At 38.9% G+C, this 26241-nt stretch overlaps 9 protein-coding genes across 9 annotated transcripts; 6 read left to right on the top strand and 3 right to left on the bottom strand.

The window, feature by feature from the left end:
• Positions 1-71: 71 nt before the first annotated feature.
• Positions 72-2213, bottom strand: PHYBLDRAFT_135019 (hypothetical protein). The gene is made up of 3 exons (XM_018429693.1): positions 1886-2213; positions 855-1826; positions 72-777 (listed from the first exon to the last, which is right to left on the bottom strand). The coding sequence occupies exons 1-3, from the start codon at positions 2173-2175 to the stop codon at positions 300-302; spliced, it is 1740 nt and encodes a 579-aa protein (XP_018288860.1). The 5' UTR covers positions 2176-2213; the 3' UTR covers positions 72-299.
• A 2820-nt stretch (positions 2214-5033) lies between these two features.
• On the top strand, positions 5034-6314 carry PHYBLDRAFT_148040 (hypothetical protein; the record flags this gene model as incomplete). The annotated part of the gene is made up of 4 exons (XM_018432001.1): positions 5034-5436; positions 5595-5635; positions 5774-5830; positions 6036-6314. The coding sequence occupies 4 exons, from the start codon at positions 5034-5036 to the stop codon at positions 6312-6314; spliced, it is 780 nt and encodes a 259-aa protein (XP_018288859.1).
• A 1862-nt stretch (positions 6315-8176) lies between these two features.
• Positions 8177-8668, top strand: PHYBLDRAFT_6512 (hypothetical protein; the record flags this gene model as incomplete). Its single annotated transcript, XM_018441400.1, has 2 exons — positions 8177-8461; positions 8513-8668. Coding segments are annotated over 2 exons (441 nt in total), but the record flags the coding sequence as incomplete, so codon positions are not given.
• A 1763-nt stretch (positions 8669-10431) lies between these two features.
• On the top strand, positions 10432-10785 carry PHYBLDRAFT_148038 (hypothetical protein; the record flags this gene model as incomplete). The annotated part of the gene is made up of 2 exons (XM_018432000.1): positions 10432-10446; positions 10582-10785. The coding sequence occupies 2 exons, from the start codon at positions 10432-10434 to the stop codon at positions 10783-10785; spliced, it is 219 nt and encodes a 72-aa protein (XP_018288857.1).
• A 673-nt stretch (positions 10786-11458) lies between these two features.
• Positions 11459-14751, bottom strand: PHYBLDRAFT_114861 (hypothetical protein; the record flags this gene model as incomplete). Its single annotated transcript, XM_018428421.1, has 6 exons — positions 11459-12950; positions 13024-13101; positions 13219-13435; positions 13578-13824; positions 13923-14124; positions 14327-14751. Coding segments are annotated over 6 exons (2661 nt in total), but the record flags the coding sequence as incomplete, so codon positions are not given.
• Positions 14752-16534: 1783 nt separating this feature from the next.
• On the top strand, positions 16535-16933 carry PHYBLDRAFT_170898 (hypothetical protein; the record flags this gene model as incomplete). The annotated part of the gene is made up of 1 exon (XM_018436446.1): positions 16535-16933. The coding sequence occupies one exon, from the start codon at positions 16535-16537 to the stop codon at positions 16931-16933; it is 399 nt and encodes a 132-aa protein (XP_018288855.1).
• A 1108-nt stretch (positions 16934-18041) lies between these two features.
• PHYBLDRAFT_148035 (hypothetical protein) lies at positions 18042-18312 on the bottom strand (the record flags this gene model as incomplete). Its single annotated transcript, XM_018431999.1, has 2 exons — positions 18042-18213; positions 18284-18312. The coding sequence occupies 2 exons, from the start codon at positions 18310-18312 to the stop codon at positions 18042-18044; spliced, it is 201 nt and encodes a 66-aa protein (XP_018288854.1).
• A 2254-nt stretch (positions 18313-20566) lies between these two features.
• Positions 20567-22291, top strand: PHYBLDRAFT_170897 (Homeodomain-like DNA binding domain-containing transcription factor; the record flags this gene model as incomplete). Its single annotated transcript, XM_018436445.1, has 5 exons — positions 20567-20825; positions 21743-21794; positions 21889-21907; positions 21964-22000; positions 22218-22291. The coding sequence occupies 5 exons, from the start codon at positions 20567-20569 to the stop codon at positions 22289-22291; spliced, it is 441 nt and encodes a 146-aa protein (XP_018288853.1).
• A 1524-nt stretch (positions 22292-23815) lies between these two features.
• Positions 23816-24627, top strand: PHYBLDRAFT_159468 (hypothetical protein). Its single transcript, XM_018433990.1, has 2 exons — positions 23816-24220; positions 24289-24627. The coding sequence occupies exons 1-2, from the start codon at positions 23840-23842 to the stop codon at positions 24571-24573; spliced, it is 666 nt and encodes a 221-aa protein (XP_018288852.1). The 5' UTR covers positions 23816-23839; the 3' UTR covers positions 24574-24627.
• Positions 24628-26241: the final 1614 nt, after the last annotated feature.

Here is a 26241-nt window from a genome sequence, read left to right as displayed (position 1 = left end):
GAGTGAGTTACAAAGTACCCAACAGATTGCACGCGTCTTAAAGAACAAAAAATATATGTCTTTAGGTCTTTATAGCTAATTGCTTTTTACAATAATGCTTTGAATTTATTAGATTTATGGTACAAAATGGCAAATAATTATGAACGAATTCATTATGGGAAAAAAAGGGGCGGATTGTGATGTGTTGATAGATTAAAGTCAAAGGTTGATGTATGTATGATGTGTGTGTGTGTCTGTGTGTGTCTGTGTTTTTTTTTATGGTATGTATTTATATATCGCTTCTGCTTTTTGTTTTTTTTTTACATCATACCACCCATACCACCCATACCACCCATACCGGGCATACCACCCATAGGAGCAGCTGCCTGAGCCTTGACAGGTGCGTCGACAATCATGCACTCAGTAGTGGTCAAGAGAGAGGCGACACCGGAAGCGTCAAGAAGAGCAGTGCGGACAACCTTGGTGGGATCAATGATACCACGCTCAATCATATCGACGTACTCGTTGCACGAAGCATCGTAACCCCAGTTGATGTTCTCGGCCTTCTCCTCCAACAACTTGCCTGCAACAACCGAACCCTCACCACCAGCATTGTCAACAATGGTACGGCAGGGAGTCTGGATAGCCTGGCGGATGATGCTGATACCCAATTGCTGGTCAAAGTTGGCACCCTTCAAGTTGTCCAAGACCTTGGCGGCCTTCAACAGAGCAACACCACCTCCAGGAACAATACCTTCCTCGACAGCAGCGCGAGTGGCGCAAAGAGCATCATCGAATCTAAGAAAGTATATTAGCATCACAATCTTTTATATATATACAAATTTTGATTCTATACATCTCTCTTTGTTTCTTACCTGTCCTTCTTCTCTCCAACCTCAACTTCAGAGGAACCACCGACCTTGATGACAGCAACACCACCAGAGAGCTTGGCAAGACGCTCGTGGAGCTTCTCCTTCTCGTAGTCAGACACACCGGTCTCGTTCATGGCGCCACGGATCTGCTCGCAACGCTGGTTGATCTGATCCTTGGATCCGGCACCGTTGAGGATGATGGTGTCTTCCTTGGTGATCGAGACCGAGCCGGTGGTACCGAACAGGTCAGGTGAGGCCTTCTCGAGCTTGACGTCGAGTTCGTCAGAGAACACGACACTGTGGGTCAAGACACCAATGTCGCCCAAGATAGACTTGCGGTTGTCACCAAAGCCAGGGGCCTTGACGGCAGCAACCTGGATCTGGCCACGGAGCTTGTTGAGGATACAGGCAGCAAGAGCCTCGCCGTCAAGATCCTCGGCGATGATCAAAAGCGGGCGGCGTTGGGTAGCAGAAGCCTCGAGAGCGGGCAGGATATCGTGGAGCATCGAGATCTTCTTCTCGGACAGCAGGATCAATGGCTTCTCAAACTCGACACGCTGGGTCTTGGTGTCGGTGATGAAGTAGGGCGAGATGAAACCGCGGTCGAAACGCATACCCTCGGTGACCTCGAGCTCGTCCTCAAGAGTCTTTCCGGCCTTGACGGTAATGACACCTTCCTTACCGACGCGCTCCATAGCCTGGGCAATCATGCCACCGACGTGGTGGTCGCCGTTGGCGGAGATGGTGGCAACCTGGGCAATCTCGGACGAAGATGTGATTTCCTTGGTGATCGACTTGAGGAAGCCAATGACAGCATCGACAGCCAACTGGGAACCACGGCGGAGATCCATGGGGTTGCAGCCGGCAGCGACGTTCTTGACACCCTCGGTGAAAATGGCACGGGTGAGGACGGTGGCAGTAGTAGTACCATCACCAGCAACCTCGTTGGTCTTGTTTGCGACGTCCTGGACAAGACTAAGAGACCCATATAAGTTACATGTTATTTAATTATTTAATTATTTTTTTTAACTCACCGTGCACCAAGGTTCTCAAACTTATCCTCGAGGACAATGGACTTGGCGACAGTAACACCATCCTTGGTGATCTTGGGAGAGCCATAGGGCTGCTCAATCAAGACATTGCGACCCTTGGGACCGAGGGTGACAGCAACGGAACGGGCGAGGATATCAACACCACGCAAGAGGCCAGCGCGACCATCGACACCGAAACGAACTTCCTTGTGGGTCGAGTAGAGACGGTTAAGGACACCGGTGGAGCGAGCGCCGAAACGGCCTTGGACAGCCTTGGATGCAATACGGTTCATGGCTAAAGAGAGGAAAGAGAAAGTGTAGAGAATAGAACAAAAAAAAAGAAAAAGAATGACAAAGAGATCGGTCTTTGTTTTATACGTATTCGCATGGAAGCCGCTAGAAACATCATCCAGTGGCTTAGGTCGCCTTGTCTGACTTCTTTTCCCCCCTGTCGACTTCTTTAAGTACAAAGAAGCTCTGTGACTCGAGACTAATTGAGTTTGGGTTTGGGTTTGGGTTTGAAGCTCAAGCGCAAGTGCAAGTCTCATTTCAAGTAAGACTATAGACCGCAAATCATTATAGAGAATTAGGACATCTATATACATAAGCTGCTTGTTTGTCTTTTCGTCTTCTTTACTTTCTTGTTTCTATAATTTTTCTTTTTATGAAACATATATATTTTATTTATTTATTTATTTATTTAGCAACGTTTATAGATTGACAAGGGTTGGGGGCACAAATATGTAAGATGGACTATCTTTTCCCATAATTTTTTTTTCTTTGGTTTGATTTGTCTGTGAAAGAACAGTACCGTGGGAGAGATGACATTAATTTTATTGGCCAAGTCGATTTTCTGTACACCTTTTTCATCTCTTTTTCTTTTCTCCACTTCATATCTACTGGCTGATGACGTACTACATAGAAAAACCTTATAAACCATTCTTACAATTCGATTAAGAAAAAAAAAAGTAATAGTGGAGGGGGAGGTCAACTGTAAAGATGTTTCTTTTTTTGTCATTAATTAGAGGAACAAACAAGAAGAAAAAAAAAAAGAAAATCTTATGCAAAGGTGGGTTGATTCATATCTTCCATACTCACACCACCCATATAGTAGAGGAAAATGAAATCAAAATTCAGAAAAGAAAAACCTATTTTTTTTTGCTGTTGTTGTTATAGGCTATTGTGCTCCTTTTTCGAGTAGTAAGAAAGAGACCTATATAAATATTATCCGTAACAATCTTCTTCTCTTACCCTGTCAGACTGTGTATTTGTCAACAAAGATCTTAAAGAAACCCCCTTTCTTTTTACATATAAAGCATATATCAATCTCCAGATTACTAAATAAATAGTCTTTTTTTTTTTGTACACCCGTTAAGAGGTGTGGGGAAATTAGCTCTGTTCCGGATAAATTTAAAGATGAACCATTTTCAGTTCTTTGGTTAGATTTCTTTTATTTACTTATATATAAAGGAAAAGAACTTCTTTATGTCTTGGGTCATCAACATTTAACTTCCTTTTTTTTGTACATACGCATAATAGAAAATGATCATTGCGAAAGAAAATAAAATAAGAAATCCTATGAGTTCAACTCTTATTCTCTTTTGCTCTTTTCTTATTGATAATATTTTCCCATGCTTTTGGAACACAGTCTGTAGTACACACATGCGTACAGTGTGGGTTGGATCAGCGATGACACCTATCAAAGTAAGCCCTGAGAGTTATTTATTAAGAGTAATAGTAAAACGGGAAATTGCTGAATAAACCATAAATAATAATCATGCTCTACAGTATCACCAAAAACTCTCCTGTTTTTTCCCTTTCATATCATCATTCAAGAGCATAATATTTACGTAGACCTAAAAGTATAGACATACCTTTTTGCTTATAAATTATCCATGAAATATCCTTGAACAGTCAACAATAAGCTAAAAGAAAATAATTAATTAATTTACATTTAAATGTCCCACTCAGAATTATTATTATTATTATTTATATTGAATATTAAAGCGGAACAAAAGAAGATGACCAGACTTTTCATATATACGGTGGAATATCATTCATTACACACCTTTGGCTGCTTTGAAAACATCCTACTATTTATTTAATTTTTCTCAAGGCACAACTTGCAAAAAAAAAGTACCATCTTTGAGAAAATATACTTCTTTAACTACAGCAAAGCACAAATTTATTATCTTTATTATCATTACATATACATATGTATGTATATTGCAATATCAAGTCATGCTTCCATAATGCTTCTAGTCGTCTTGTTGAAAACAATTGTAATGAAGAAAAGTATATCGACAGTGAATAGCTTTTATATATATATATATTTCCTAACTTTTGGTAAAAATTCCAACCCCTAGTTTGTTTTGTGCTAGACTTTTGGTCAATTATTTGGTTCTGGTAGGTAGTGATATTACTGTCTACTAATGAAAGAAGCAAGATAAAGAAAAGAAAAAAAAAAGAAAAAAAAAACGTCTGTGTTTTTCTGCTTCTTGCATGCAAAAGTCTACAGTTAGAGATAAACAGAAAATACAAGTAGCAGTAGTGATTGTGATAATAGTAAAGAAGCAGAAAAGAAAAATAGATGTGCGATATTCTTATATTTTACAAGCGTAGAAGTCTAGCAATAAATAAGTAAATAAATCAATGTACAATTACATGTTGAGACACGCATGTATTCAATATATGCATATACTTTTAGTCTACTTGCTTGCTTGCTTAACTATCTATATATATTTCTGCCTTTAAAACCAACCAATTTATGTGTGAAAGGGTAGATATCAAGGGGTGGACGGGAATGCCACTCCATATTTCAAAAAAATAAATAAACGAAATCAAATCAAATGGCCTTGTATTCTATAATAATTACACAGCTTTTATATATAAGAAAAAAATAATAAAAAGTCAAAGGAGTATTTTATAGTGTTTAAGGCTATAGAAAACACTCGCACACAAATATATATATATATATGGGTGTTGTATGATGAGGAAGAAGAAGAAGAAAAATAATAATTAATAGAGTCAATTATAAATACCCCGAGTTAAATAAGAACTTAATCCAAGAAGTTTTCATTCAAACTTTCCTAATGCTTCTCATTCCTCTCTCTCTCTCTCTCTCTCTCTTCTTTCCTAGCTCCCAAAAGCAATGGAGATTGTCTCGAGTGCAGTATCAGAGCAAGTACTTAAGCCTACATTTTGCCTAGAAGTGCATGAGCCTCTCACGACCACATCCTTCCTACCTCTACCCCAAGCCAACCACTCGATCACCAAAACCCAGGCCTCCTCCGCCCTATCTTTTCAATCTCGCCTATCGTTCCAGAAAGACCAGAAACATTATTGCAGAAGAGTGTCGTTTGACAATGCTGCAGACCAGCGAAAATCAGAGCAGACCTTTACTCTATCATTCACAACCGAACGTTTTTCGCCCAGCCATCGATCACGGTGCTTTTTATTGCCGATTGATCTGGACGTAGGCACGACCGATGCAATTCAGTATGCTATGGAGGCAAGCTATCAATCATCAACCGGCCAATTGGACAGACCAATAAGTATATACTTAGTCTAATCAAGCTAGGGTTAGACATTGATAGATGATGGAGATTCATTGGTAGTTTTGGGGGTTTATGCACCACACACAAGTAAAGGTAGGCTTGGTTATCTATGCATTATACTTGGTGGCTACTGATACTAATGCATTTGATTAAAGGCGAGAGAATATACACCCCTCCAAAAAAAATAGCCCAGGATGTTATGAAATCGATCATGAGCTTTCACCGAGAAGAACAGGCAATTAACAAGAAAGAGAAACACAAAGATATATAAATCTAAACATATAAATTACGATTCCAACTATTTCCTTTTGGCGTTAACATGTTGTGATTGTAGATTCGAGTGACTATCGAACTTCATTTCGGACGGCCAGAAACGTCACTTATCCATATGGTAAGATTATATTATATAATATAATATAATATAATATAATATAAATTTAAATGTAATTATTCGGATTGGGGGATTGCAAGGAGTATTATTTATATAAAATTTATTGTTTGGTGCGCACAGACCCTCTTTGGGTATTTCTTATATTCTATCTTTCTTTAATTAAATAGAAGGAGAACATTAATCTTGGAATATATTCTTTGTGTAGGCTGCAATGTATGAGCCATCTGTAATAGTGCTTGGGACCAGAAATCGTCCTAGACAGAAAACACCTTTTTCGGGAGCTGGTGTGTTCAAGTACAGTTTACGCCAGGTGCGTATACCGGTAATTGTGGTGCGAGACAGTCAGGACAGGATGAAAGAAACCGAGAGTCAGGTTCAATCGATTGCATCTTTTCATTTCTTACAATTCTTATCCCCACGCCGACTACTGAAGCAATTGAGACAGCAGGTGCATGCCTTTCATAATACAACTCCTTTAGCCTAATTTCTTCTTCTTCCCTCCCTTTCCCTCCTTTTAACCTACAATTAATAATTAAAAAAACCTTTTTTTTTTTTTAAAAAAAAAAAGTCATAATAAACCATAAACCATAAATAAGAATATAAGAATTCATTTATGTTACATACACAAAGACATCTTCTTTTTCTTCAAAAAAGGAAACACGAAGAAGTTACATTGTTATCAAACCTGTTACATCTCTATATAGCAGAAGCCAAGACATTGTATAAGAGAGGGAAGAAAATATACCAAAAAAATAAAAATAAATAAAAATAAAGGTATATTTTGAGAGTAATTCATTTTATTAATTTTATTTTATTTTATTTTATTTTATTTTATTATTAATTTTATTTTTATTTTATCCCCGAGCGTAGTAGAAGCACGTTCTTCTATCTCTCACTTCTTTTTCTTTTCTTTTTTCTTCTTTCCTCTACTTCTTCTTCTTCCTTCAACTCCACTCATCGTTGCCTCACTCATAATGGAGGATGCGCAGAGTTCTCTTGCGCCGGCTATCCAAATGGAGGACGATGGCCACATCAAGGTAATCTCAATTCTCAATTCTCATTATATGTATTGCATTGTATTGTATATACATATATATATATTTTTAAAAAAAGGACACATTTCTAACTACACATGTTTATTATCATTACTACTATTATGTGCAGGAAGCCTACATGGCTTATCTGAACACAGCTCAACAGTCGCTCGAGGCCCTGTTCGATATAAAATTCGTTCATTCAGGTCAGTTACATAGAAAGAGCCAAAGATAAAACAGTAACAACAATAACAATAACAATAACAATAAAGTATATATACATGCAAAAACTAAATAAATAAACTCAATTCCCAACATCCCTCTTTCTGTAGCTATCATTGGAAAACCAAAAAATTACTCAATCGTGATCAACACAATGCGATTGTGTATGGACCACATTGAAAATATGATTGAGCGCCATTCACCTGCACCACCCCGAACACTTCCAAACCAAACAAGACACCCACCGATAATAGCCCAGACAACTGGAGATTCCAAGGCACCTCCTCCTCTTCCACCAAAACCATCGTACATACAAAAACCAGTCCTTCCACCAAAACCAGCTCGCGCTATCCCCCCTCGACCACCACCACCACCTTCTATAGCCAACAAAGAAAAACCTCTTACTCCCAATCATCTCTCAAACCAAAACCAAAACCAAAGTCCTACTCCACCTCCTCCTGTAGCTCGCTCACGTGTGTTTCGGCCCGTGGACGAAGGAAGACCGTTGAGCTTACCATCCCAGTCAGAACACCGCCGACCCCCTCATCGTCCATTAACCGAATTCCCCGACACTGTGGCGCCAGTGTGGGTTGTGGCTGAGGGCGATATAGATCCTACTCATCTTGTTCCTGCACAGACAAACGCAGGCGACAGTCTGACGCCAAGCGACCACCAACCGGCTTCCTCCGACCACATCCCACTTATCCCTGCACCTCCACTACTCACCACACACCGCGCCCTTCAGGCACAACTAGACGAACTTGAACAGATCCTCAAGGAGTACCGGGCACGCAAACAAAATGTCGCGCACCGCACCAGTCTCGAGACGATGACAGAAGACGACCTCAACCAATTGATTCTTCAGGCCTCTAGACGCTTAGCAGACGTCAAACAGACCCTGAACCGAGTCCGGACTCTGTACATGAGTGCAGCCACCATACCGACCGTCATGCAGTTCCAGGCACACATCATCGCCTACCAGATCACCCTCATTGAGTCCGCCATATACATTTCCATCCCACCTCATGCTCTCCTCGAACACACCGCAAAACACCCTCATCCTCGCATTGTGGCATCCACAGACTTTTTCAATTATGTGACCCGTTTCATTGAACACTCAATCCTGCTCTCCCAGGACGCCTCGGCACGCGCCCAGCAGGTCCACTACTGGATCAAGGTGGCCTCGCGATGTCTTGATCTCAACAACTACCAGACCCTCAAGGCAATCGTGTCCGCGCTCGGTACGCCACCTGTCCAGAGACTCAGGCGTACCTGGGCATACATCCCAAAAAAGAGTCTGGTCAAGCTGGAATCCTTGAGCGAACTCATGTCCGAAGCAAGCAACTACGGCCGCTATCGAGAACACATGGGCATGGTTAGTGTGTCAGTTGTCAATGGCAAGAGTGTCGCTCTTATACGGGCCGAGCATGCCACACGCCCGACTGTTCCTTTTTTGGGCACATTTATCCACGACATTACCTATCTTTTGGCTGCCTTCAAGACACATTCCCAGGCAGGAGATTTACCCGAAGAAGAGCCTCGGATCCATGAGGTGCTGATGATAATGGCCCAGTTCCAGAGCGGGCCTCGGTATCCTTCAGTGCCACCCGCATCGTACCTCAAGCAGTCCCAGAAGCATTACTTTCGGCCAGCTCTCTCAAATGCACTTCATCGGGGTGCATCTGGAATCAGTCGCATAAGCGGTGCCGGCCTGTTTGGATTCGGACAGCCCTCGGCCTCATCCCCTGGGGAGCGTAATAGCAACAATGGCAGTAATAATGACGACGATGATGACAATAACAATGGACCCTTGGAGGAGCAGCAGCAGATGGCCACACAGTACATCCTGATGCGATCATGGGTCGCACAGTCGACGGTCGATGAGCTGAGTGCCTTGAGAGAACCTCCCCACCAAAAGTCGTCTTCGATTCCTGGAAGTCGGTCCAGCAACGGAAACGGCCAGAGTTCTGTTCTTAGTACTGCAAGTTCAGCCATGCGGTTCTCTACCGATAGTGTTTCTCTTGGCGCTCTTTCTTCTAGTGGGAATGGAAGCCGGCCAAACAGTGCAGACGACTCTTGATTTCTTTTATTTTATCTCATACTTCTTCTTCTTCTTAAAGGTTACCATTCTTTGGGCCAATGTATAGTAATTCTTTTTTTTTTTTATTTTATTTTATTTTATTTTATATTTTTATATTATTATTTCTTGTTCATCATTTTTTTTTGTTTTCTCCCTCTACTTCCCTTTTCTTATTATTTCTCCTGGGGCAGGTCACCCACAAGTCTTTTTTTTTTTACCTCTTTTCCACCCCTTCATCTACTTCATCCCTTTTGTCTGATCTCTTTCCCAAAAAAAATTCAACACAACAAGAAGTCCTTTCATTTCACTCTCTCTCTTTCTCTTCCTCCGTCTGATATTCAACACATTATATATATATATCTTTTTTTTTGTTTAAATGAGTATATCAATTCATAGTAATAAAAGCAGAAAAAAAAACAGCAAATGAATGAATGGGGCTCATTGAATGAATGTCCCATTGATTGCTCTATCGATCAAAAATAATAATAACATTAAGCTTGATGATCCAAGAGTGAATTAATTTTCAAATCGCCAGTGATTTACATATGAACCCACTAAATGCCCCTTGCTTATTTTATATACAAATACATATGAGTGATAAAGGGGGATAGTTTGATCATTGACTTGAATACCTCAACGGACCATCTGGTACATGTACTCCCCCCTTTTTTTTATTCTTTTCTTGTGCGTGCAAGTATGTGAGCTTGTGAGCTTGTGCGTGTGCGTGTGTATGTGTATGTGTAGTTGAGTATTGTACTCCTAAATTTTGTCCTTTTAATACTTTTCGACATCACAGAAAGATAGTAATACAAACAAACACAAAGGGGAGTTGGAGGGGGTGTAAATCCTCTCGCATTATTATTGTTATTATTATAATAATAATAATAACAGTTGGTTGTTTGTTGAGTAAATCTAACATCATTTGGGATTGAGCTGATCTCATTCTTCACTATCCCCCCTTTCTTTTGTGCCTGTGCCTGTGCTTGTGCCTGTGCCTGTGCCTGTGCCTGTGCTTGTGCCTGTGCCTGTGCCTGTGCCTGTGCCTGTGCCTGTGCTTGTGCTTGTGCCTGTGCTTGTACTAGTGCTAGTGCTAGTGCTAGTGCTAGTGTATGTATGCATTTATGTATGTGATCTTCAATAAAGATCTCTCCTTCTCTTCAAGGAGACTTGGACTTTCTTTTCTGGATTCTATTCTGGACTAAACTATGTACACACTAATATTAATCACAGTTGCTATAGTTATAGAGCTTAAAGTCCTGGATTTGATGTCAAATTCATTAGTATATAAAGGCAGGGAATAAAGGAAAGAAAGAAAAAAAAAACAATATTGAATACATTTCTTTCCTTTTCAAATTAAATACATACATACATACATACATACATACATACATACATACATATATATATATATAAAGATTATGCATCGATTTATCCTACTTGTAACCATTGTGTTGGCCATGATCTTGGTTACTCAGGCAGTTGAGGCTCGTTCTCTTAAACACCAGGTTAAGAAGTATGGCAAAAAGCTTTCCAAGCAAGCACCTGATCTTCTTGAACAATACACCGGACAAGGGAAGAAGGGGGGCCACAAGGACAAGAAGCACAAGAAGCATCATTAAGTACAAGTAAGAGGCATTTAAATCATGCTACCTGTAGATAAATGTGTGTGTGTGTGCGTTTTTTTTTTTAAAAAATTAATAGCCTATTAGCCGTATGAATATATGATTTAACCGATATCATCTTTCTCTCTCTCTATCTTTCCTAGAGACAAAATCACATACACACTCGCACACACAGTTATTACTCTCAAAGCATTCTACACCTGTGACTGTACATTACAATCAAATCAAATCAAATCAAATTAAATCAAATAAAAAAATATACCTGAAAAGAGCGCATACCCACACCCACATCCACATATAATATATATAATGTTGATTGTCAGACTTCTTTAAAGAATGACACACCTTGTATATTCTTCTTATTATTTTTTTGGGTTTGTTTTGTTATATATAGATATTATATATATATATATAAAAGAGGGAATATATTTGTGATTTGAATATTAAAGAAAATACGTTAAACCAGTTGATATAATATAAAAAGAAAGGAAGAGGTATAGGTTAAAGAACAAAAAAAAAAGAAAGAAATAAATAAAGAAGAAGAAAGCAGAAACTTGACCAAACCACTACCACAAAGAATAAGTTTCTTTCATTTCCACTATGCAACCATTTCTTTGCTTTGCTTGGTTTGGTTTGATCTGACTGATATATATATATATATATATATAATTTAAGCGAATGGGTTGGCAGCAAGAATACGAATAAGTGGCGGTGTTCTGATCATGTCAATACTGACAGCAACGACGATCTTGTTCAAAGCCTTGATGGTCTGAGAACCCTCTGCGATGTTGTAATCCACATTCTCTGAGAGACGGTTGTACACAATCGAAGCTCTGCGACTCATAGGACGCGATGTACGACCTCTCAGGTTGGACGAGGCTGTCACCGAGGGAGAGGGGCCACCAGCGCCACCTGCAGCAGCAGTAGCAGCATTCAAAAGCTGGGCTTCCAATGATTCGGTGACTGTTTTGAAGTTCGTCGAGTCTAGAGTATCATTGATAGACAGGATAGACATCTTGGTCACAGGTCCATCGACAGCATTCAAGTTTGTGGACAGACCATTCTTCTGTCGGTCTGCCTCGTCCTCTTCACACATGTCTTCGACCAACGCATCTTCATCAACCAGGTCATATTCATCATCCTCAATACTCCAAGGAGTCGGCTTGCCAGTAGAGGTGTCGACACCAACCTTCCAAAAGACAGTCAAGTGTCGTTCCTTTTCATCAAATCGGGAGTCACGTACAGGCAGACTGGCCAGGTGGATACGTTTTTCCATGTTCAGCTCGGGAACCATGACATCGATATATTCTCTTGCGACCGCAACAACCACAGCCTCACGGTTGACAACCGACACGGTATCAATGACCTTGGCCTGCTTGTTGAGATTGCGAGCAAGGAAGAGAAGCTGGCTCTGCTCACGAGCATATCGGGCGGCTTCTTTCTTGACATTACAGTGCTGAGCAAGCTTGTGTACCATGTCGCGGTCCAATGCAAATCTCCTTTCGGGGCTTAATGCAGCCTCCAACTGACGGTGCACAAGAAGATCAGAGAATCGGCGACTGGGTGCTGTGAAATGAGTGAAGAGCGGCACATCAAGTGCGTAATGTGCATATTTGGAGATATCAAGGGCACCAGCACAGAAGTAGCTGGGGCTCTGGAGGGTCTTGAGGACCAGCACAGACACAATCTTGCGCAAGACAGGGTCCTGGATAGTCGTAATCGAGCGCTCAAGCGTTCCTGCATCGCGAGTGTCCAACAGAACACCGAGGTAGCGAGAGCAGTACAGATGAAGGTCGTGAAGTTTGTGACTGACAGGAGGAGCTTGACGGCGCAACAAAGCCTGTTCGGGGAAAGCACTGGAAATCTTTTGGGCAACAGCCGTGTTTGCCATCAGCAGCCATTCCTTAACCATCGCTTCTGCCTTGCCCGGGCGGCGCATGGCCACACGCACCGGGATCTCTCGTTCGGCGTCAAATTCAAACAGGAGCTCGTCTCTCTTTTGGGTAAGTGTGCTGGATTCCATGCGAGTCGTATAGATCTTGTCGGCAATGGCAGACAAGCTACGGATATCTTGTTCCATCTCACGACTAATCTTGGCATTATTTGCAGATTGTTCATCCAACACAACCTGTGCCTCTTCATAAGACAGACTGGCTGACGATCTATATATATATATATATATATACATTTAAAAGAAATGTCCATTTTCAACAATAGCAAAAACAAACTGTTTACCTGACTACACTCTTTCCGATCCAAGTATCAAATACCTGGCCACGAGAGTTAACCTTCCAGATAACCGAGAATGCGAGTCTATAAACAGATACACACAGAGATTAGCAATCGTGCTAAGATGACTATCCTATTTCAACCTATCGATCGATTAATCGGTTTCATTTTCTCTCTTTTTTATTTATTTATTATTTTTACCTTGATTCTAAAGGAGTGAGGTTGGTGACTTGGGCTGTGAGACGCTCGGGAACCATTGGGACAGAATGATGGACCAAGTCTACACGCACACCACGGGCTCTGGCTTCTTTATCAAGGAAGGAGTTGATCTTAACATGAGCGCTCACATCGCTCACATGCACACCAACTTCAAAGGTATCATCTCCCAATTTCTGAATCGACAGAGCATCATCCAACACTAATACACACACATACACACATACACATAAAGTTTTGTAAGAAAAAATTAGTACAACATGAGATTGAGCGAATAAAGCCAAGCCCTAAAGTATATATATATAAATATATATATATATATATATATAAGAATAATTACGCACCAGTGGAGCCAGCAGGATCAATGGTAAATAAACGGCACTCCCTAAGATCACGTCTGTCGTCAGTGTGCTCGTAACGGAAAGGAGGGGGGACACAGCTTTCGACTGCATCTGAAAATGGTGAATCGCTGACATTATTGTCGGCAAGAATAGCTTGGGTCTGCGTGGAAAGATCATAAATAGATCCCAATTCGCGCTCAAGAGTACCAAAGGGATGGAGTGAGGTGATAGGCCAACGCTTGATAGATCCCTGTATAAATGTGTGTGTGTGTGTTGAGTGTGCCAGAATCAAATAACAATTTATTTTTTTCTTTGTTTAAATAAAATATGTATGTAGATATTACTTACAACAAACAGACGAGTGGTGTATACATCGCTGGTCTCGACGAAGTTGGCCGGGGCTTGTTCGATAGGAATTGCAATCAAAGGCACTCTCTTATCGGAAGACTTGAACCAAACAATTCGTGGGGTCTCTTTTCCGTTATTGTTGTGTCGGACAGACTCATCCTTTTGGGCACGTTTGTTATTCGGTCGCATCAAAGTAAGATTACTGTAAAGTATGGATACACAACATCATAAAGTTAGTTAGCCAATTAGTTGTTGCTTCATTGGCTCATTGGCTCATTGGTTCAATAGTTCCGTTAACTAGTTATCCAACACAGCCCAACCTACACATCACATCACATCACATCACACACAACACACACATATATATTAAAGAGAATAAAAGAAAGAAGAAAAGTCTTCCTTACCCAGAAAATACTTGGTTTTGAGATCTCTCGAGAATAGCTACCACAACACCACAGTACTTTGGCTTGACCACCTCGACTTCCTCATCTCCACCAAAGATAATCTCGTTTTCGTCTTCCTCATCTGGCAAGCGAACGCGGACTTGGCCGCCATTTCGCTGAAGTTTGACTTCTTCCTTTTCTCTCTTTTCACGCAGGATCTTGTCCACATCAGTCAGCCGAACAGCCACCACATCACCCTCGAGGGCTCTGTTGCGGTCACGCGAGCCGCACACGTAGATATCGGCGTCAAGCTCGTCGCAGTAGACATATGCATCACTTCTGTTGCGCTTGTTGACTCGCAGGGTACCACGGACCAATTGGCGGGATCGCAATAATGGAGTCAAGGCAGAAAATGGCAAGTGGGCGATAAATAATGGACGTCGCTGGTGAGGGTTGCAATCATCACGGCCGAACGACACCTTTGTGGGAGTGAAAGGCACAATGTTGACAGGACGCTGGCCGAGCAAACCAGCCCCACCCAAGTTAAATCCGCCTCCACCTCCACTTCCACTTCCACTTCCATTACTGCTGCTATTGTTGTTTCCGTTATTACTTCCTGTGCTAAAGGTAGAGCCGGTGCTGGAGCGCCAGTCGTCAAAGTTGCGAGACGCCCGGCGGCTGTGGCCTGGAGTGAGGTCAAGCGGGCTGTTGAACTGAATTCGTCTGCGTCCAGGATCAGCATCGATACTGAGGGAACTGCGTCGGGCAGTGGAAGAAGACAAAGTATCTTCGGAGGGTCGGCGTTGGAATCTACCTTCGTCTCCCACAATTCCTTCGCGTTCAGGACGGAAAGTGCCCGATAGTTTTGCGGCTGTCTCTGCAAGGGCAGCATCACGGGAAAGAGGCTCTTCAAAGGAAGAGAAGCGAGATTGGGAGAACCGATGGGAGTTCTGGCTGCCAGAAGCAGAGGTGTTGGCCAGGTCCTCGATTCTGTTGTACGACGTGCGTCGAGAAGCCATTGTTTGGCCGACGTTGAGAGAGGACATAGACTGCTGTTTGCGGTGACCGCGAGGTCTACCACCAGCACCCATACCACCCATACCATTTCCACCAATACTGACATTATTCCCACCACCTTCAGAGGGAAGGGTTTTAATGGAGTTGATCATGCTTGTGACAGCCTCGACTGTGCCCGAGGTAGAGGATCTGGAAAAGGAATTATCATCTCTTCTGCGGTGAGAAGAATCCTCGCTTTCTTCGGCGAGGGTCTGGAGACCAAAGTTGTTACGACGTGTGCCGGAACTGTTGAGCATCATATCAGAGGCATTGGCGGACATGGAGCGTTGATGGCGGCGAACATGGTTACCACCACTGCCATGAATACCTGGCCGACTGTTCTCGGGGGGAGGGAGAGTGCGTCTTCGATCGACGCTGGATGAAGTAGCAGGAAGGACTGGCTAGAATGTGATAATGAGTAAGATATAATATATGTATATGTATATATATATATATGTATTTAAATGAAAAACCTATTTGATGTTGTCTTTGTTCTTGTTTACCTTGGGTTCGACGGCATCGAACAAGCCGCGGGTGCTCTCGGGGGCCGTCTGCTGCTCGAGGGTCTCTATCGTGTCCATGGCTTGGATAAGTAAAGGAGAGGGAAGAGATGCGGTGTGAGTTGATTGTGAATTTGAATTGACCCAAATGACAATATTTCTGTCTTGTCCCACCACCACTCGGGTCCACCCACGGCTAGCCTATCTTTCACTTTCTTTTCTATTTATTGCCCACACACACATATATATATATATATATATATATTGACTCTTCTATCCATCTTGTATATATATATATATATATAATAATAATCTTGTTTTTGGATATGTAATTATATTATATGTACCTTTTATATACTTGCTTATAAGCGTATACTGTTACATTTATGTAAATCTATAGTTTTATATATGACCTAACAAAAATAATAATATATATAAATTATTTATATTACAAAAAAAATTAGAGTTGCGGTCTTGTAAAGATCATTAATTCCCCATAATTTATAAAATACAAAGTATTTATATAGTGCTTATGATTGAAGGACAATACAGATGGTAAATATTCTTATGGGACAATTGTTCTTTTAGAAACAGACATTTTATTTTCGCAAAGTAAAGATCTGTTTTATTCATGCCAAGAGAACCTTTTATTTTTATTTTTGAGTAAGGAGAAATGTCACAATACATTGCTTCCAACAAGCAAGATGGATATCGAAATGTCATTGATGAGAATTGCGGCCCTGAACCAATGGAGTATATCTTTAATCAGGATAAATGCATTGTTGAGATGTTTGCAGCTCATAGTGAATACTTGAATAATAAAATCTCGAATGAGTTTTCTCCGGCTTGTCCAACACGGATTGAAAAGCCAAAAGATAAAGACATTCGAATAAAAGAGCCCAACGTAAAGCGTGATTATGTGCGTTATACTATCCTTTCAATTAAAAAAAAATATACGGTCGAACCTAAACATTGGAATAAATCTTTTTGCGGGACTGTATTATGGATGCTTTCATATTCCCTTACCAGAACCAAGGAACAGGAACATGATAAATACTTGATCTTCGAATAGCTATCAAAAATTACGTTAATTGGAAAGTAAGACGACTTTGGTGTCTCAAAAAAAAAGCACCATTCACTTGAAAAACAATTGCTTTATTGTCAGGTTTGGCTCTTTCGTTATTTCTTTCTTTTTATTATAACTACACTTACAGTAGGTATGTTGGGTAATTCCTATACTAATGGATAACTATCTATGGATTGTCTTAACATGTAACTTACATGGCAACTAACACTGTTTATAATTAAAAGTCTATTACAACACATTAGTCCAAGTTGAGGTCAAGAAGAATACAATAAGTTACCTTTCCTTGTTAAACTCTTACTATTTTAAACATCTAGTCTTAGAGGATCCCAAAAGTGTGATATTTTAGATTCATATTTCAAAATGGCTCATTCGACCCTCATCGCCTTTTCTTTATAAGCCAAATACTCCAATAAAACGTGTTATTATATATAACTAACATCTTATAACTTCAACGTGGATAAATTACTGACTATTCCAATACATTTTTATGTTTTATCGAGTATATTTTTCAATGGATTTTTTAATTGGTATGCTCTCACACTGTTACGACGTTGGATACTGGTGCTTAAGCTTAAGAATATATGTGCTCATGCTTGTCGCTGTAATTAAACAATGCTCTAGTATGATGCGCTTTTTCTTTAAAAAAAAACTACAGTAATGATTATAACATAAATACTGCTACCAAAACTACAAGAATACTTTATAATCCATTAAACCTTATTTCTTTCTCCGGGCTCTCTTATATGCTGAACAGAGTTCCTTTTTTTTTGCTTGATAATCTGCTGCTATTATTGAACATGCTTGCTATTTCTTCGTGTTTGGAAGATAACAAAAGAGTAACTAGTGAACGTATCTGGTCATTAACACTACAGACATTATATACAGTCCTATACATTCAGTTTAACTAAATGCCTCATCGTACCATATACTCTATGCATGTTTCTGTTGAGTTTGTAATAAGAGTTACAAAAACTAAACAATTTAAAAATATTTAATATAGTAATATATGAATCGTAACCTTATTTTAAAAGAAAAATATACCAAGTCAACAGGTGCAAACAAACATATGGTGTAAGCAAGTTGAAATATATATCTATTCTGTCGCTAAATGCCATGTTTGTTGCTGCTGCTGAGGCTGTGGTTGCTGTAGTAACTGCTGCTCATAAGAAAATCGTTGCCGTGATCGTCGCACTGGTGCTTTGTGGCATGCGAAAGCCTTGCAGTCATCCCCTTTTAGCAATACTTCCTTGGAAAATGACTCGGACCTGTGAACGCAGGCGTACCAGCTTGGATTCACTGGAGTGGCTTTAACGAGTGTATCCTATTGTTGTGTACTCGTCGGCTTTGGCGCTCTTGATGAACATGTGCTCATTAAATAGATTCGCTGCTACCTGATATTTAATATTTTTTTTTTAAAAAAAAAAGCAAGATGCCATCTTACGCTGATTTTTATCTTGTGCATCTACCTTGTCTATCTGGCACCAAAAACTACATACTTCACACGAACATCTGCTTGTCATTTGTCCATTTTTGGGAGGTCAACCTAGTCGCAGATTGAAGGCTATTAGAGAGCTTTCTATCTGGATTTAAATATTGTATACCAAAAGTGGCAAAATTCTTATATCTGTGTTTAAATTATCCATCGACTTAGAATAGGGAGACTGGTTGTGATGAGAGAGAAAAAACAGACATAATGACTTTGTTAACATACATTTTTACAAATACTTGGTCTATAAAATATCTATATTAATATTTTTCTATATATATTAGAGTGGGTGTTGTGTTGTGGCAAAATCGAATCAAATTGCCATAACGCCTAAATAAGGAAATAGGGGGTTGAACTTCTCGAAGCATTCTAAACACCAGAACATTAGAGGGAAATTGTGGCAAATTGGGGTCATTTTGCCATAGAATTATGGCAAAATTGATTCTTTTGTGCTGTTGGTTCTAATGGAATTTGTTGTATTTGAGGATAGTTCACATTTATAAAGTAATAAAAGTTCACTATAATAAAACAAACAAGAAAATTTCGTATAATGAATTTTCTAGTATTGAAATCAAGTTTATAAAAAAAAATGCATGAACTTATACTATTCAATTAGCTATATAACAATAAACAGAACGCCAAATGTAATTAATTGATATAAGCAAATAAAAGATGGAGCATAATAAAGACCAGGCTTGGCCCACACGACAGTTAGGTAAGTTTTGTTAAGGTTGCTTCTAGCCTTTTATCATGACGCATGTTGTGAGTTGTTGCAATATAAGGTACAAGAGGTCTGTCAAATACAAAACGCGTAAAAATAATAGATACGCTGATAGCTGAAAGAAATAGATAATAGTGAAACAGCAGAAACATCCCTAAATATACTGAGCAAAAATATAGCTGCTCTTCAGAGATCACTTATTTATCAAAAGAAAAGAATGAAATCAGAATTGAATAATCTTTATTGTTGTAATTTTTAATGTTTTGAAGTAAAAAATAGAAATGAATGGATGGAAAGGTGCCATTGAAGGGATATTTCATGATTGGATACGTGAAAAGGAAATAGGATGTAATAGTATAAATAAAAAGTGCAATAATCGAAAGTGATATGTCAAAAAGGAAGAAAGAATATAGATACAGGGAGCTAAAAGAGGGATTGTTACAACTCCCAAATGAAGAAAGAGAGGAGTGTAGAGAAGGAGGAAAGTACTACGGGGTTTTTTCTACGTTATAATTATTACTAGTGAGATGATGGTCGAAGACAAACCCACTACTCCCCGCGTGTCACTTGCCACTGACATCTGATTCGATATTGGTCAAAATAGTACTACGTAGCCAGCAAAGTCGTTTATTGAATGGCTGAACACCTACATTAATCAGATTATTAGATCATAATAAAAAAAGAAAAGAAAAGGTTAGTACAAGATATATACGCAGCTTATGAGGCTTTTGACTTCCTCGCGTTGGCTTGGTAATCACTTACACAGGATGATTTGATCGTCCATTTAAATTTCAAAGCTTTTTTACGAGGCAATCGGAAACCCATTCCAATGCTTATATTATAGTCCAAAGGAACGAAACAACGTCCCAATGCTAAAGGTTAAGACAAAGGAATAGTAGAATGGTCGTTCAGATGGTTCGTAAACCACCCTACTAAGCACAAACATTCCGAAACAAAAGTGTCCATTTCAATGCTTATATTATAGTTCAAAGGAACGAAACAACATCCCAATGCTAAAGGTTAAGACAAAGGAACAGTAGAATGGTCGTTCAGATGATTCATAAACCAACTTATTAAACACAAGCACTACTTTTGCTGCTCAACTTTGAAAACACTTGAAAAAGAAAGATTCCAATATTGTTTTAAAAAACACCTTTTTGAGCCGATTTACTCGCGTCGAAAATAAGTGACGCAAGCACAAGGAAAAAAAAATGGCAATTTTACGGACATGCAAAAGCGAGCAAATGGAGAACCTTACGGATAGCATGAAGGTATACAACGTCACGCGTAATTAGTAAGTTATACACTCCGACAAAAGAATGTTTGGACCTCTCCCAAAAATCGCAAGAAAAAGTGATATTTTTTAAAACTAAAATCTTATTTTCTCTTTATTCTATTAATCGAACCCACAATGGAAACCTCATCTTCATCAAAAACCAAGCGTGGTTCTTATTATAAAGCTGATGACTTGAAATATGGTGGCATCATGTACTTGCATTTGGCTGAAATCGGTCCGACCAAGATCTCAGCCATAGTCCAGATGAAGTTGTCAACTGTGAAGAAGATCATTAAGAGATTCCAGAATACAGGCTCACCTTTGCCTGGAAAGAGCCCTGACCGACCTAAAATAGTTAACGAGAGGAAAGAAAGGCACCTTGTACAGATTGTTCGTAAGGACTTATTCGCCAACTATGATCAGCTGAGATTGGCATTGAGAGAGATGGAGATCTTTGTCTGCAGAGCTACAGTAATCAGCTCCCTCAGGAATCTTGGCTTTGGTTCTTATATTGCAGCTCATAAGCCAGTTTTGACAGAAAGACACAAGAAGACACGACTGCAATGGGCGAAGGATTATATCAATTGGACAGATGACCAATGGAGTAGCATAGTTTGGTCTGATGAGTCTAGATTCACAGTTGAGGGTAACGATGGAGGTGCCAGAGTGATTGGAAAAGTTAACGAAAGGTATTCAGAAGATCATATTATCCAAGGAACGAAGTGAGGTAAAGGTAGCGTCATGATCTGGAGCTGTTTCTGGACTGGTGGTTTTAGACCCTTAGCGTTACTTGAAGGCAATGTAAACCAAGAAGTATATGTCGACACTCTGTCTCAGAAATTTGTACTCTGGGTTAAAAATCTGTCAGAGCAACATCAGAAGGACTTCAAGCTCCAAGAGTATGGTGCTAGCTGCCATACTGGGGCCTATGTGAAGTGGTGGAAAGAGACCCACGAAATTAAGGGCTTTGAGTACTGGCCTGCTCAAAGTCCAGATCTAAACCCAATAGAGCATGTTTGGTGGGCTCTTGAGGTCAAATTAAGTAAAGTACGAGCCAGTATACAAAACGTCAATGAGTTGAATATTGCAATTCAACGAGAGTGGGAGAACATAGACCTCAAACTTGCTTCACAGTTGGTGGGAAGTATGTCCTCCCGATGCCGTGCAGTAATTGACGCCAAAGGTGGCCATACTCACTATTAAACCTCTAATTTTTTTGACAATTCAATAATAAATATGTATATATTTTTGTATTCGAAGTCTGAAGTTCTTAACTAGACTCATTGACAAGTGGTTGTATGTTGAATATAGGTCATGTTTTTTGGCATGATAAATTTATTCGCGGAGGTCCAAACATTCTTTTGTGAGAGTGTACAATCTCTTTTCTTCTTATTTAGCCTTGAAAGCTTTACTAACATATCTTTACTTTTAATCTCTTTTGACTGAATTTATCATAGTGACAAAGAATTGGAGCGTGTATAGTAATTCTGGTCTAAATAATCTGATTCAATTTTATATACATACTTTTATAGTTGACTTATGAAAGTAAAGATATGCAGTGGTCCTTAGGTAATTTCAATCCTCTTTAATTTCACTTCAATAATTTTTGGCTTTGGATCCTTAATGAAGAAGAATTTAGACCTATCAAGTTATGATAGTACTTGGCTGCCATTTTCTTTATTGTATGTACGGGTACTTCTAACTAAGCGTATTTTGACACTCCCTCTATCTTCACCGGGAAATACATAATCCGCACTCGTTAATTTCATTCTTCGATAATTTCAAGGCACTCAGTCACCCCCATTGGTCTTGAAATTATCGAGGGACCACTGTGCACTGTGGTTACAAAAGGCGTTTTAAAGTAATGCTTTCAAACCAAGGTAAACAAAATAAAATAAAATAAATAAGCATCATATACACCTCCCATTCTTTATTAGATCTATATATTTAGCTTGTTAAATGAGTAATACTAGTATATCCATTAAGTCAAGGTGATATTTCAATGATTCTCTCTTGGAAGTAGTGTCCACAGTTAGTTAAAGGACCTTGATATGACAACTTTTTGTAATTGCTTTTTATTGGATCATATTTTGTGGAAAGTGTACAAGGCTTAGAAATTAAGGTTCGTTAAAACCATGATTTGAAAATACAAGCGATAAAAAATATATATATTCCCCCCTTTTTTTTCTTTCTCTTGATAAATCCGCCAAAAACATTCCAGAGCTATTCTTTTTTATCATGTTGGTGTCAGAACTACCTATTGAAGTCACGCTTCTTATTGCAAAGCTTCTTCAACCCGTCGATAAAGTCCAGTGCTGTCTAGTTTGCAAGGCTTGGTTTCCGACTTTCCAGGGATCTCTTTTTGAAAAGCTCACTATTAGAAGTGATTCATCTATCAATAAGTTGACCGATTTAACCAAATCACCAAACGGCCTTTTTGGAAGACACGGCCACAAAACCCGAAAAATTGAAATCGATATACCCGATATCATGGACGATATGCAGCTTTCCATCCTTCAGAAACATCTTCCGAATGTACAGTGCTTCAAATGGACCAATACATTAGTTGGAACAACTATAAATGGACTTTTATTTCAAAAGTATTATTTACATTTACGTCGACTGTTATGCCTACTTCCGCGTGTACCTATTGATTTGCGCGGGTGGAACGTATGGGCTAAATCCCTCACAGATATTGAAATAACCGCGAACGCTTCCGATTACACGGAACTACCGAACATCTTTGATTTAATACGGTCGAATTTACGTCAACTGAAGCGGATACACATCGACTCAAGCTATAATAGACGGTCCCTGTGCACCTTTGCCGATTTCGAACTCCTTAATGATCAACTGCCCGAATTAACGTACCTGTTTCTTAATGTACAACTTGATAAAATGGGCCCCGCTGAACTATCAAAAATTAAAGAAGTAAAGCCAAGGCCTTGTCTTAAAACCTTTGGAATGTCTATCGAAGATACTGCTGGCGAGTGGCTTTACTACATCGCTGCCAAGTATCCAAACATCAGTACTCTTAAAGCCGTTAATTATACCGTGGGTACCCTTGCTACATTAAATTTTCAAGCGCTAAGCATGCTTTCCGAGCTGTCGTGTCCCTTTCAGCAGCTGGAAAACATTGATGTCAATATTGGAAATTCTACAGAAGAAGTATATCTTGCTTTTATGAGTCAACTCTGCCGTTCAAATGTCCAAATGAAAACATTTTACCTTGGCTTCACTTCAATAAACAAAGACGACATAAGATCAAGAAATACCCTAGAACCAACACAATCATGTGCGGATACATTGGAGAGAATCAAAATTACATCCTTTCAAGCCGATATGTGGTGTATGGGGAAATCTATTAACTTCGAGTGTTATCCTAACCTGGTTCATCTCGATCTCCAAATGGACCAAATTACCATCATACTGGATATGCTTCTAAGGGAATGCCCGGCATTAGAAACCTTGAGCATGGTGCACGGATTTATTGTTTGTAGGCCAGGATCATTTATCTTTCCAACGGATCATGCGCTGTGCAATTTATTCCTCAAAGATGTAGATGTTTCCGCTAAAACACTCAAGATGTTTGCCACTTCTTGCAAGAAACTTAGCAGCATGAAGTTGGAACTCGTAAGACTAGCAGTATCTTCGAGAAGGACGGATACGTTAGAAACCTTTATTGATATGTCATCAATCCACTTTTCAGAGCTCCGTTTTGAAAAGGTTAAAGTTTTCAACATTGTGAACAAATATGAGAGTAATATGATAAAATTTTCTTCATCAATGGTGAGTGCATATATACATCTAAAAACTACATTATAAAAATGATGATTAAAATCAAACATCTTATCTAGGTTCCTACCGAAAATATATGGCTGGATTGTCAGCACTCTATATATGAAAATCATAAACACTCGTCGTTAAAATTAAACAACGAAAATGAAGATGTATCAAAGAAAGTCGAAGATTTAAATAGCTCTCTCACAAGAGCTCCTGCAGAGGATGCCAATGATGATATTGACGAAAACAAAGACGTTTCTTCAGTAGCCAGATGGATAAGTGAACCTCCTGAACAACGTGTTACTTTTAAATACGGCTCTTTGAAAAAATTTGTATTTAAGGGCAAACAAAGAGCATAAATGATCCAAAGTTGAAGTCGATTCTTCTTGTAAAGAAATGAATAAAACGAGATTATTAAAATGGAGATCACATATGTTTAATATCTTTTCAAGGGTTATTTGTGTCTGATGTCTTGAATATAAAATATAACTGTCTGATTTGAACATTTCTTATTACAATTAATTCTCATAAAGCTACAGTAGTATCTTATTTACTAAACAACATATATGTTACAAGATAGCATTATTGAGTGCCTTTGAGACCACTAAGCATGGACATTCGAGATCAAACGGCCGAACGATTACTTTATTGACCAAAACTATCATAAAGACATTTATAATTTACCTATGAATTTATCTTCTCTGGATGATTGTGCGTTACATTTATTTCAATCCCTTTTCACCTGTATTGTACAGTCTCACTATTTAAATGTTTCTCTAAATGTTAGTTGGTAATATTTCTTTCCTTGTGATTTTTCATGGCTAATGCCTAACTTTTTTGGAATTCTGCGACCAATCTTGATATTTAAATACTTTTATTTTATTGTATAATACTAAAGTCTCTATTATTTCAAGATTAATGTTGTATAAATTCTAAATTAATGACTACCCTTACCTTTTGGCTTCAAAGAGTATCCACAGCCGCCTGTCTAAATAAATGTTTTAGTTGAATATTTTTCAATAATATAGAACGAATATTTAAATTTACCATTTCACTAAAATATCCAAATAGTAAAAAAACTGACTTCAGGTTTAGATAAACCGATGTGGATGCTCTAAATGATTACAGAATCTGCCCTCCATAGTGATATTAATTTTTTGGTGCATACACTTTTCATTTTCGGACTTGTAAGCAACACCTTTTAGTGGTGGAAATAGCGATATCGTCTTTTTTCAGTCTATAGATATCTTGATGAATATTTGTTTGTTTTTTGTCAAAAAGGTACTGAGCGGTGTCAATTAACTTTCTACACAACTTTACTTAATGAAAAAAAAAACAAAATTTTCAATATTTTTTCAGGTGTTGCTCTGAGGAAAAGTGGGTATCGAAAATGGACTTTTTGGTGCAAATAGCCAATTCTATTAGTAAATTGTTTTTTTTATAGTGAAAAAATAGGATGTTTTGATCAATATTTAAGCAATCAATATCAAATAAGCTTTAAATGGTGGATCGTAGCATGCCGCACCAAGTTCTTTACAAGCATTAAAACACTTTGCTTAGCCAATTTATATACATATTTGATTTTCAGTATTTAATTTGCACATCTTAAAAGTAGAGCATTTTTAATGTGGAACTTGGAGAGGCTTTTGCTCTTAATTCATTTGATGAAATATATAAGTTATGATAGCCGTTGGTATATGTCTATATATTACTATTGACAAAAAAAGAAAGGTTGCAGAGTAACCATTGTAACTATTGATATAGAGATGGTGATATGACTCTTCTTATCCACTAGTATTACGATGCCAAACTTTGGCTGTATACTTTTCTAGGTTTCTCTCATAAAAAGTGCCCAAATATTAAATATAATTCATTTACAAAAAATCCAAATTCGTTTCAATTTCAAGTAAAAAAAAAAGACTGCAGTATGAGGATTTAAGCATAATTAGAATGATCCCTCGATAATTTCAAGGGCAAGGGAGGGAGGGACCAAGTGCCTTGAAATTACCGAAGAGTGAAATTAAAGG

The sequence above is a fragment of the Phycomyces blakesleeanus genome (assembly GCF_001638985.1).
Source record: "Phycomyces blakesleeanus NRRL 1555(-) unplaced genomic scaffold PHYBLscaffold_17, whole genome shotgun sequence".
Lineage (NCBI taxonomy): Eukaryota > Fungi > Mucoromycota > Mucoromycetes > Mucorales > Phycomycetaceae > Phycomyces > Phycomyces blakesleeanus.
Note: the sequence above shows the minus strand (reverse complement) of the source record. Positions and strands in the feature narration are given on the sequence as shown.